The sequence below is a fragment of the Cnephaeus nilssonii genome (genome assembly GCF_951640355.1).
Source record: "Cnephaeus nilssonii genome assembly, chromosome: X".
NCBI lineage: Eukaryota > Metazoa > Chordata > Mammalia > Chiroptera > Vespertilionidae > Cnephaeus > Cnephaeus nilssonii.
The window spans coordinates 32,767,720-32,780,313 of record NC_137071.1 but is presented as its reverse complement, the minus strand read 5'-3'; the positions used below and the strand labels follow the sequence as shown (position 1 = coordinate 32,780,313).

Here is a 12,594-nt window from a genome sequence, read left to right as displayed (position 1 = left end):
GGCCAGCTGGTTTGCCCTGAAGGGTGTCACAGATAAGGGTGGGGGTTCCCTTGGGGTGTGGGGCGGCCTGAGCGAGGGGCCTGTGGTGGTTTGCTGGCTGGCCACGCCCCCGGCAACCCAAGCGGAGGCCCTGGTATCTGGAATTTATTTTCTTTCTACAATTGAAACTTTGTACCCTGGAGCGGAGCCAAGCCTGGGGCTCCAGCAGCCATTTCTGTGGCAGTTAATTCACCTTCTACAATTGAAACTTTGTAGCCTTAAGCGGGTGAGCCCGGCCAGGGTGTGCGGAAAGCTTTGCTTCCCCTGTTGCCGCCGGCAACCCTGGCCTGCTCTCTCAAGCTCCATTCTGCCGCCATTTGTTTGAATTTGTTTACCTTCTATAATTGAAACTTTGTAGCTTGAGTGGAGGCTTAGGCCTACAATGGCTATGGAAAGCTTGGCTTACTCTGTTACCTGGGAAACCTTGCTCTCTGTGGCTGTATCCATCTTGGATTGGGGTTAATTTGCATACTCGCCCTGATTGACTGGTGGGCGTGGCTTGGCTGGTGGGCGTGGCTTATGTAGCGGAGTGATGGTTAATTTGCATATTACCATTTTATTAGAGAGGATAAACTATAATTAAAAAATGATTTTAAAAACAGACTTTCTTTGGCTTTAACTCTGAGTCTGGAAACTATTGAAGGTTCTGAGTAGCAGTTACATGATTTAACTTCCATTTTAAAATCACTTAGTCTGTTATACAGAGGCTAGATTGGGGTAAGAGAGAGGGAAGAGAAGAAGTAAGAAGATCAGTTAGAAGTCTATTTCAATATCATCAGAGATCATTGAAATAGGGTAGCATGATGGAGGTCATGAGAATTTCTCAGATTCTAGACACATTCTGAGGGTATAGCCAACATAATTTTCTAACAAGTTAGACATGGGATATAAGATAAAGAAAAGGTCTGGGATGACTACTCTGAGTAATTGGAAGGATTAAACTGCAGTTTGTTTAGATGTGGAAAGCTTTGTGAGGATCAGATCTAAGGAAGGAAGACAGGAGTTCAATTTAAATATGTTGACTTTGAGATGTGTAGGAGACATTCATAAGTGAGTAGTTGAATATACAAGTATGGAGCTAAATGATAGATCCCAAGATGGAAATACAAATTTGAGAGTCATCAGCCTAAAGATGAAATTCAAAGCCATGAGATTTGATGCAATCAAAAAGGAAAAAAATGTGATAGAGAAGAGGTCCCATGGATCTCTAGGGAACTCCCACATGTAAACAAAATGAGATAGAAACTAGCAAATGAAATTATGAAGGAATCAAGCAGTATCATAAACATTTTTTCAGTATAAATAAAGTCATTTTTTATGTTATAGAAGAGTACCTCCAAATTCCAGAAATAATACTGTCAGATAGAATGGTGGGAACAAAAGTACCTGAAAATCTCTCAAAACAAAATCCATGAAATAATTCCCAACTGATAAAAAATTTGACATAGAAGTTTTTCAAATTCAATATGCTACATTGAACCCAATCATTGCTAGCTCCTCATAAACAGATAATACATTATTTAAATAACACACACAAAATGACCGGCATACTAATTAGCAACTAAAGAATAAGTAAATCGGAGTAATTATCTCATCCACAAAAGTGATCTCCTTGACCAAAGAATAAAAGACCTTTTCAGAAGAAGTGCTCTATTTTGCTCTTAACACAAATAGGACAAAAGTTCAGCTTAGTTTGATTAAATCAAAGTTCTTTAGGGGGTATCCAGAACTTCCACTACTAACATCTGGTAAAAACATTGTATGATCAAGTATTTAAAAGAAGCCAATGTACTGTATGTGAAATATCAAGCTGAAACTAAGAATAAAATATTTCTAACATGAAACTTCTCTTTCTAAATCTGACTGAAAAGCATCTTGGGTTAAATGTTAACACAAAGTGTGCCAATATTCAAGTTAGAACCTGTTTATATCCTGACTAACAGGTATTATTAGTATTACTCCTCAAAGCATTTACAAGCTTCTCCCTTCTTTATAAATATGAGCGAGGCAAATAAGATGCCTCACACTATATTTAAAAAACCTTTCCAGTTCCCTTTTTACTGATTTCTAAAGGAAATGGATTTATATGAAACAAGAACTTTAAAAAATACATGTCTACAGGGTAGGAACAAAGCCCTTAAGAGGTCAACATTTTTCTGTGGGCCATTCTTTATAATATTATCAACACAATATAACAAAAACAAAAGAATTCTCATCCTTATTACATATGTTAGAGGTCATCTTTTCATTTTCTCACCTGTATGGAAGTAATAGAAGCTGAATGCCCCTGAAGGACTGCTACTGGTGCACAAGTTCGAAGACACCACACTCTTACAACCTTATCACAGCTGCCTGCAGCAATAAGAGTGTTTTCATAGTTTACAGCCATGTCAGATATTTCAGCAGAGTGTCCTCGAAGTGTAGCAAGGAGGCGTCCATCATCTGTTGCCCAAATTTTCACCAAACAGTCATCTGAACCCTATGGTGACAAGAAAGGACAGAAGATTTACAATGAAGCAGGTATTTCCCCTTCCCCAAAAAGCCGGAGAAACAAAGGGAAGATTTTATTAAGTCACTTCTAATCCTTTACATTTTAGTCTCTTCTCTCCAGGTAATATGGGTCCAGTAGCAAATATAAATGATGTTGAAATGATAGCACTGACAAAGCATTGTCCAAACTGACAATGGTATTTGTGAGAGCTCCTCGAAACTACTATCAATCCCTGACAACTCAAAAAAATTTTAGGATTAAGTATCTCTGCCATTCTTTCTTTCCTTAGGCCTGACAGCCTTTTCTTTCTTAATTGCTTGAATATTTATTCTATAAATACTTAAAAATTTAACACAAAGTCTACATGCATTTCTCAGTAAACATGAGGATTTTTCTTGATAATCTCTGGTGAAAATATTTTTAACTTCCTATTGAAAATTTCTAAAGAGCTTTAAAAATAGTAAAAAGCAATTCTACCCCATTATGGAAAATAGAGGCCTGATGCATGAAATTCATGCAAGCTTAGGCCTTCCTTCCCCTGGCTGCCAGCACTGGCTTCCCTCTGGCATCCAGGACCCAGGCTTCTCTCTGGCTGCCGGCAGGCACCTGGGACCCAGGCTTCCCTTGCAGCCCAGGCTTTGTCCGGAAGAACGTCCGGTCTAATTAGCATATTATGCTTTTATTATTATACGTTATTTAATAATTATCTATTTATAGCAAGATGGCAATCATCATCCTCATTGTGATCATTAATAAACAAATACTTATATGATGCATTTGGAGTCATGCAAATATCCATGAAAGACTTTGTAATGAACTCCAAGGAATTACACCTTCTCAAAATACAAACCACTTCCTTAGCTGTCACATAGAAATTTAAAAAGAAAATTAGGCCAGCCCTCACTGGTCTGGCTAGGTGGTTAGACCATCACCTGCATACCAAATGGTGATGGTTTCAATTCCCAGTCAAGGGTGCATACCTGGGTTGCAGGTTGGATCCCTGACCCCTGTTGGGGTGTGTGCGGGAGGCAACCAATTAATATTTTTCTCTCTCCCTGCTTCTCTCTCCTTCCTCCCTCCCTTCCACTCTCTAAAAATCAATGGGGGAGGGGGAATATCCTCAGGTAAAAATTAACAAAACAAAAAAATAAATAAAATTAAGCCATTACCTACAGTTTTGTGTTAACTTAGTACTAAAGTAATGAGGCTAATAAGCCTTTTCTTGGAAATATTAGTGTGCTACAATGTTGTGCTCAAAATCACACAGTATACTCTAGTTAATGAAAAACCAACTTTAAATATAACCAATACTAAAATCAAAGAAAGATATGCACAATAACTGTAATCTTCATTACTAACTGTGTAGTATAGTTCAACTACTCAACCATAAGGATGATGTAATCATTAATTAAGCAGAAATGGCAACAGTTACACTAAGTGACAAATGGAAAATGCATATTAATAAATATTTGCTAAAATGTAAATGAAATTGAGTAGATAAAACTTGTTTCATATAAATTAACCACCTCTAGACTATAAGGCCTTCTGAGAGATAGTTCACATTCATTTACTTATATAGAATGAGAAAAAGATTTTCAAATTTCCATTCATCTTTCCTTACATTCATGTATCTAAAAAGAATAAGCTGCAAAAAAATGTAATTCAATGCCATGAGCCTAGCTTCAATTGTTGTTCATCTCTAATATGGTACAGTATTACAAATTTTAAACTCACTGTAAAAATTCTTCTCCCACTTCGGTCAAATGCTACACAGTAGACAGATGACAAGTGCCCCAGAATTCTCTTATGCATCTTAATGTGCTGGTAAGCAGATGAAGGGAAAATATGGCTGAAGCGACTGCATCCTGTTAATTGCCTAGCAGAGGTGATATTCACTGGAAAACATAAAATAAGAGATTCACTTCTTAAAACCTAAAAGTGAAACCTACTTCAGGAAGTTAAATCATTAATATTAAGATGCGATAAAACAGTGTACACATACCACAGCAATTCTACACTGTGAGAAGTCTAAATTTAATTATACATTTCATGATTTTATGAACTCAAGTTCACTACTGCAAAGCATTCAGAACACTCATTCTTTTAAATCCCAGAAGTCTGACTTTTTGTTTGCCTTACATGGTTTCTCAAGTACATTCCCATTTTGCCTTTCCTGGTACACAATAGTCAAGGAGACTGTTACTTTAAATATATATATAAATCTTACTATAAAATGAAGGAATCTATAATAATAAAGGCGTAATATGCTAATTAGACAGGATAGCCAAACAACCTTCCGGACGTCATTCCAGACAAAGCCACAGCGGTGGGGGCCGAGGCAGAGGTGGTTAGGGGCGATGAGCAAGACAGACAGAGGCAGTTAGGGGCAATCAGGCAGGCAGGTTGAGCGGTTAGGGGTGATGAGGCAGGCAGGCGAGTGGTTAAGGGTAATGAGACAGGCAGGCAGAGTGGTTAGGGGTGATCAGGCAAGCAGGAAGGTGAGCAGTTAGGAGCCAGCGGTACCAGATTGCGAGAGGGTGCAGGCCAGGCTGAGGGATCCCCTCTCCATGCACGGATTTCATGCACCAGGCCTCTAGTTTTAGAATAAAAGTATTTTTTTGTTAAATATAATACATCTTAAAATTATATAATTTTTCCTGTCCTCACACCCTTCCACCCCATCTATAGCTGTCCCTAAAAATTCAACAGTAATTTAAGAGGATTTATATAGTAAAAAGATAAAGGAAGCCATGACACCACATAGGTTCTCAGTAACAATTCTTTCTAGGCTTGTTTATAGGTTCTTGCCTTTTTGGTTTCTGAAACTGTAGGGTCTCTCTCTAGTTACTAATGAACTTTTAGGCTTCCTCTCCTATGAGCTCATCTTAGATCCTGTCTCCATTTTGTTTGTTTGTTTATTTGGTTTTTGCCTTGTAGTTAATTTTATTTAAAAGGAGCCAGAATGAAACACATGTCTGCACAATTCTCTTTCAAATACTGCCTGTATTTTTTTCACTTCCCTCAAATGTCTTGATCCCCATATAAGGATTTACAAGCACTCACTTGCTCTGATTCCTCAAGTCTTCCATTATAGACTGAAAATATTTAAAATCCCACACATTATATTTTAATCAAAATATAAGATCCCTATAAGTTCAAAGTCACCTTGAAGCAAGGTGACATTTTGCCATAGTGTATAAATAATATAGGACAAATGATAATAGCTTTATGTTAAAGCAAGACAAAAGGCAAGAATTGAGTTGTAGCAGGATTAGTATAATCAGAACCATGCCACAATAAAAAACATGAAACCTTTCAATGTCTCAATCTTAAGAGCAAAGAAGTCTTTTTTCAGGCAAAGGTAGTTCCATTGGCCATTTTAAACTGACGAAATGACAAAAAAATGAATGATGAATAGCAAAATAAACAAAATTTTGCATGTATATAATAAGAAATAGAGAACTGAGTATTTATGTAACACTAAGAGATGCTGAATAAATAATGGTAGAAAATCCATAAGCATTAGTAACAGGTAAGAGATTTTCTTTCTGGCAGCTCTAAAGAATTGCTTTTTGACAGCTCCCAAGCTCTAAAAATTTCCACAATTCTACATTGGGAAGAGCATGCACCATAACTTTGGGACTCCGGTAAACTTCCTTCTTTAATCAAATAAACATTCCTTACTGCTTAGAGTTCCTTGAAACAACCAAGCATTAATTACTTCTGCTTTGCTTTTTTCTATACATACTTTGCAAGTAGATAGAGGAAAAGACATGTTACTTTAAAGCAGGGTTTCTCAACCTCAGAACTACTGATACCTTGGGCGTATGATTTTTCATGATCGAAGACTATCTCTATATTTTAGAGTGTTCAGCAGCATCGCTGGCCTCTACCCACTAGTTGCTAGTAACACCCCACCACCACCAAGTTGTGACAAAGCAAATATATCTCCAGACACCGCCAAATGACTCCTAGGGAGGAGAGGAAACTGTCTCTGGTTGAAAACCACTGCTTGAAGCATAAAAATAAAAACAACTTCAACAGAAAGAAAAAATAAATTAAAAAAAAAACAAACTTTGAGAAGAGGTCCAGAGATAGAAAGAAAACCAGTGAAAGAAAGGAGAGATAAATACCTATCAGAAATGCAGTCATTCATCCAACAAATACTGAGTTTCTAAATAGCCAAAGGAACACAATCATATGAACAAAATATACTGCACCCCAAAAGAGTTAATACCTCAGGCCCAAACTGTTAATTCAGAAAGTTACTAAAATTTTTATGTATCTTTATAGTATACAAAAATTAGATTTCAGTTTATTCATAAAATTCCACATATGTGTGAAATCATATTAGTTGTCTTTCTCTAACTAGCTTATTTCACTTAGAAGAGTCTACAGGGGATAAATGATAATGGGAAAAAATAAAGAGAAAAAACAGATTTCACTTTTTAAGACTCCTTTACAGAGAAAACTAATAACTACTTTAAAAGAAAAAAAATTGAAAACATTTATAACAAATATGACAAAGTCTTACTTTTTTAAAACACATAAAACTAACCACCCATAAGAACACCATCAAGCTCTAATAGATTAGAGGGTTAAGAAAATTAACAAATAAGTCACAATATAGGAAATACAAATAATAATCTAAGTCACTGAAATAAAATAAGACCTAAAGTATGGAGGCATGGAACAGACTGGCATACCTTGATAGGGATTGAATGGACGAGAAGAGATAAGCCAAAGATATTATATAAAATGTAAATGAGACTATTTGATTTATATAAATACATACATGCATTCACCAAAAAAAGAGAAAGTTTTGAAAGATTTTAAAGAACTGCTAACTAGGAATACTTTATTCACCAAATACAAAGGAAACATAAGGCTTTCCCAACCAAAAGCTGCCTTGTAAAAAATACTGTGAGTTCTTGAAGCTGAATTCAAAAGACACCAATAAGCTACAGGAAAACATAAGAAAGCACACAACAGTGTGGTAAAGGTGAAAACAGACAAAATTAGAAAATTATAATTCAATATTAGAATGGTATTTTTACAAATAGTCTATACATTCAACACAATCCCTATTAAAATTCCAATGGCATAATTCACAGAAATAGAAAAAGCACTAAATAAGAAAAGACACTAAATAAGCAAAACAATCCTGAGAAAGAACAAAACCTGATGTTATCACACTTCCTGATTTTAAGCTATAATAATAAAAACTGTCTGGTACTGTATAGAAAGAGACACATACTGTACACCAAATAAAAGATATTGATGGGTCTAAAGCTGTGAACTTTCCCCCTTGTTTTTGTGGGTACCAAGTTGTTATTTGATACAAAAGGGTAAACCATGGGGACATGTGTTTTGGTGGGGTTAGTGGGGACAAAAGACATAATACATAGTAATCCTGAGAGAAAATCAAAGAGCCAGACAAGAAGCTCAACAGGTACTAGAAGAGTTGGCTCTGGCTTTACCAATCCCCCCTAGTTTGACAAAATAACAGTAAAAGGCAATATAGCATGAGAAAAAAATGGCCTAGCTTCTTCTTCATCTATAAAAACCATAACATAGGCATAATACCACCTATCTTGACAATTAAGTGAGGTCAATTTTGTAGAACATACTATGGCACAGTAGGCTTAGTTCCTGTGAAACTTAGTCCTATTCTTCTTCCCTTTCCTCTACTCTCTGGGATCTCAGTGTTCTCACATTCCAAAATAGATGGGATGGGGGAAAGGGGGAGAAGTTTCATATTAAATTAAACTCTGATGGATAGTGATCTCTATATTAAAGAAAACGATTAAGCATAAATGAATATTACATACTTTGCTGACTAGAGTTGACAAAAAATCTGTTATATAATAAACACTTTTTTGTGCCAGGCACTGTGCTAATCACTTCATGTTTAATTTATTTAACCACATGAAATCAATACTATTAATACCCTCCTTTTAGAGACATGGGAACTGAGGCATAGAGGGGTTAAACAATTTATACAAGACCCCAAGCTACTAAATGGCAGAGCCAGTATTCAAGCCAAGCAATCTGGCTTCAGAGACTAATCTCTTAACCAATATTCCATAATAGCATTTCTCAAAATGAGAAAAAAATAAAAATTATAGAGCACTGTCCTAATACACCAAGGCTGTGGGTTCGATCAAGGATCAAGGCACATACAAGAAGCAATCAATGAATACATAAATAAGTGGAAAAACAAATCAATGTTTCTTTCTCTTTCTCCCTCCCCCTCTCTCTATAAAATCAATAAATAAAAAAATAAAACAAAATTATAATTTGATTTAATATGTAAATTATGCTCTAGTCACTATAACAGGTTTCACCCCAATCTTTAAATCTAACCCAAACCAACCCAGAACATAATTAAAGCTGCCAAATCATCCAATTCCAAAACTATAATATAAAGAAAAACAGGATGAGATTTAAAAACTCCTAGATAATAAAGAACATTATAAACTTGAACAAAAAGATAGATACAGAGACAGTAAAGCATCAAACAGACTGTCAAATTACAGGGGGAAGGTTAGGGAGAGGTGGGGGAGATAAGAGATCAATCAAAGGACTTGTATGCATGCATATAAGCATAACCAATGGATGCAAAATTCTGGGGGGTGAGGGCATATATGGGAGTGGGGTGGGGGGGGCAATGGTCAGATATGTACACATATAATACCTTAATAAAAAAAATTAAAAAAAAATAATAAAATAAAAACTCCTAGAAATTATAGGTGAGCTCAGCAAGGTCAGAGGAAATAACATCAACACACATAAATTAATTGTATCTATATACACTAACAATGAACATGCGAGACCAATACTAAAAACACAATATTTAAAAAAACAGAAAAAAAACAGTATCATTTACAATCATTCACAAAAACTGGCCCTAGCCAGTTTTGCTCAGTGGATAGAGCGTCGGCCTCCAGACTGAAGGGTCCCTGGTTCGATTCCAGTCAAGGGCACATGCCTGGGTTGCAGGCTCAATCTCCAGCAGGGGGCATGCAGGAGGCAGCTGATCAATGATCCTATCTCATCATTGATGTTTCTATCTCTCTCTCCCTATCCCTCTCCCTTCCTCTCTGAAAACAATAAAAATATATTTTAAAAAACCAAAAACTGAATTCTTACATATACACTTAACACATACAATATTAATCACAAAATGCTGATGAAAGAAATCAAATACCTCAATAAATGTTAACATACCATGTTCATGGATTATAAGGCTTGACAGTAAACATGTCAATTCTCCCAAATTGATTTATAGGCTCAATGAAATTCCTTTCAAAAAGCTTTTGCGTATAAGATTTTCCTGGGTTAAAAAGTCGTCTTATATGCCAGAAAATATGGTAGTCCAATATATCTAATCCCATCAATATAGTCCAATATACCATATTTTCCGGCGTATAAAACGACTTTTTAAACCCAGGAAAATCTTATACGCCCAGTCGTCTTATATGCCGGAAAGTACGGTAAATAAAACACCATGACAATATCAAATGCTGGTGAATATGTGGAAAAACTGGATCACTTATATACATTCCTGCTGGGAATGTAAAATACTACAGCCATTCTAGAAAATAGTTTGGCAGTCTCTTAAAAAAAAAACCAAACACTAAACATACAATTACCATACAACCTACCATTGTACTCTTGGGCTTTTATCCACAAGAAATGAAAGCTTTGGTTCACACACACTAAAAAAAAAAAAAAAAAAAAAAAAGGAAAGAAAGAGAAGAGAGGAGAAGGAGGAGAAGAAAAAGAAATAAAAAAACAAACTCATCCACAAATGTTCACAGCAGCTTTATTCATAATAGTCAAAATCTACAATCAACACATGTCCTCCAACTGGTGAAAGGTCAAACAAACGGTTGTATAATCCATACTATGGAATACCACTCAGCAATAAAAGAGAATGAATATTGATATATGCAACAACTTAGATGAATGTCCAGTGAATTATGCTAAGTGAAATAAAGTTATATATTGTATGATTCCATTTATATAACACTAGAGGCCCGGTGCACGAAATTTGTGCATGGGGAGTGTGACCCTCAGCCAAGCCTGCACCCTCTCCAATCTGGGACCCCTACCAGGATCAGGCCTAAATGGGCAGTCAGACATCCCTCTCACAATCCAGGACTGCTGGCTCCCAACTGCTCGCCTGCCTGCCTTCCTCATTGCCCCTAACCGCTTCTACCTGACAGCCTGATCACCCCCTAACCACTCCCCTGCCAGCTTGATTGCCCCTAACTGCCCTCCCCTATAGGCCTGGGTCCCTCCAACTGCCCTTCCCTGCAGGCCCGGTTGCCCCCAATTTCCCTCCTCTGCTGGCCTGGTCACCCCTAACTGCCCTCCCCTGCAGGCTTGATCGCCCCTAACTGCCCTCCTTTGCAGGCCTGGTCCCTCCCAACTGCCCTTCCTTGCTGGCCTGATCGCCCACAACTTCCATCCCTTGCAGGCCTGGTCCTTCCCAACTGCCCTCCCCTGCTGACCATCTTGTGGCAGCCATCTTGTGTCCACACGGACAAAGCCATCTTGTGTGTTGGAGTGATGGTCAATTTGCATATTACTCTTTTATTAGATAGGATTCTTGACTACAGATTTGTGGTTGACAAGACTGTGCGGGTAGGTCAGGCAGGAGATAGGTGGGTGTGGTTATAAAAGGGCAACATGAAGGATCCTGGTGATAAAACTCTCCTTTATCTTAACTGTGGAGGTGGATACACAAGTGATAAAATTGTATAGAATCCCGTAACCACATATTCACACCCAAGTGAATATAAGTAAAATTGAGAACATCTGATAAAACTGAGTCTTACACTTAAACCAAACTTCTCTCAGTTTACCACACTGGAACCTTTGCTTACTGTATTCTTTTGGCTTTATACCTACCTCTGCCATTTCAGCCTCTCAATATCCTTCTTATCTTTCAACTGATAGCCTAAAATCACATCCTTTTCCATGAAATATTTCTCAATCACTTCAGCCAAAAATGAACTCTCCTGATTGTCAAGGTCCTTTTATTAGTTCTACACATCTCTGATCTAGGATTATAAGCACTTTAAGGATAGAGATTAATGTCATGCACTGACCTCGCTTAGTCCCTTGGAAGCAAAAAACATTCAAGTATTTGTTTAATCAATCTGGCCACACCATTCCCAAAATATCCAACCATAATTCTTACTCCTCCAGGACATAAATTTTCCACTTGAAATCACACAAGCCTTCTTTTCTGTCTTATGTAGATATTCTCTCACCTGGAATGTTCTACGCTTCAACTTATAATCAACCCTTAAAAGTTCACCTCAAAGGTTACTTATTCCTTAAACTCTTCCCTTGTTTCTTTTAATCAGTTTCCTCTCTCCTTTCTGAATGTTCATTAAACTTTGTATTTCACTTAAATAACTTAATTTATATCTGCTATAGATTAAATGTTTGTGCCCACCCCTAATTTATATGTTGAAAACTAAATGCCCAATACAATGATATTAAAGATGGGGCTTTTAGGAAGTGATTAGTTTATGAGGGCAGAGCACTCATGAATGGAATTAGTACCCTTATAAAAGAGGCCTAAGGAAACTCCTTTGCCCCTTCCTCCATGTGAGGTTACAGAGAGGAGACACTATAAACCAAAAAACAGGCCCAAATCAACACCAAATCTGCCAGGGCCTTGGACTTCTCAAGAACCCAGAACTGTGAGAAATAAATATTTGTTGTTTATAATCTACCCAGTCTATGGTATTTTGTTATAGTAGCCCAAAACGACTGAGAAAATCCACTATCCTATATAATAAAGGGGGATATGCAAATTGACCCTTCTGCCCTCACACAAGATGGCCACCCCCATGTGGTCAAAGATGGCTGTCACAAGATGGCTGGCAGGGGAGGGCAGTTAGGGGTGGACCAGGCCTGCAGGGGAGGGCAGTTGGGGGGAACCAGGCCTACAAGGGAGGGCACTTGGGGGCGATCAGGCCAGCAGGGGAGGGCAGTTGGGGGCAAACGGGCTAGCAGGGGAGCAGTTAAGTGTCAATCAGGTT

At 37.4% G+C, this 12,594-nt stretch overlaps 1 protein-coding gene across 1 annotated transcript in view; it reads right to left on the bottom strand.

Moving 5' to 3' along the window:
• Positions 1-12,594, bottom strand: part of BRWD3 (bromodomain and WD repeat domain containing 3) — a 178,121-nt gene that overhangs the window by 118,813 nt on the left and 46,714 nt on the right. The window contains exons 7-8 of the mRNA XM_079765731.1: positions 4,265-4,425; positions 2,297-2,518 (exon numbers count right to left, since the gene is read on the bottom strand). Of these exons, the coding sequence (XP_079621857.1) occupies positions 2,297-2,518; positions 4,265-4,425 (383 nt within the window). The remainder of the gene's footprint in view (positions 1-2,296; positions 2,519-4,264; positions 4,426-12,594) is intronic.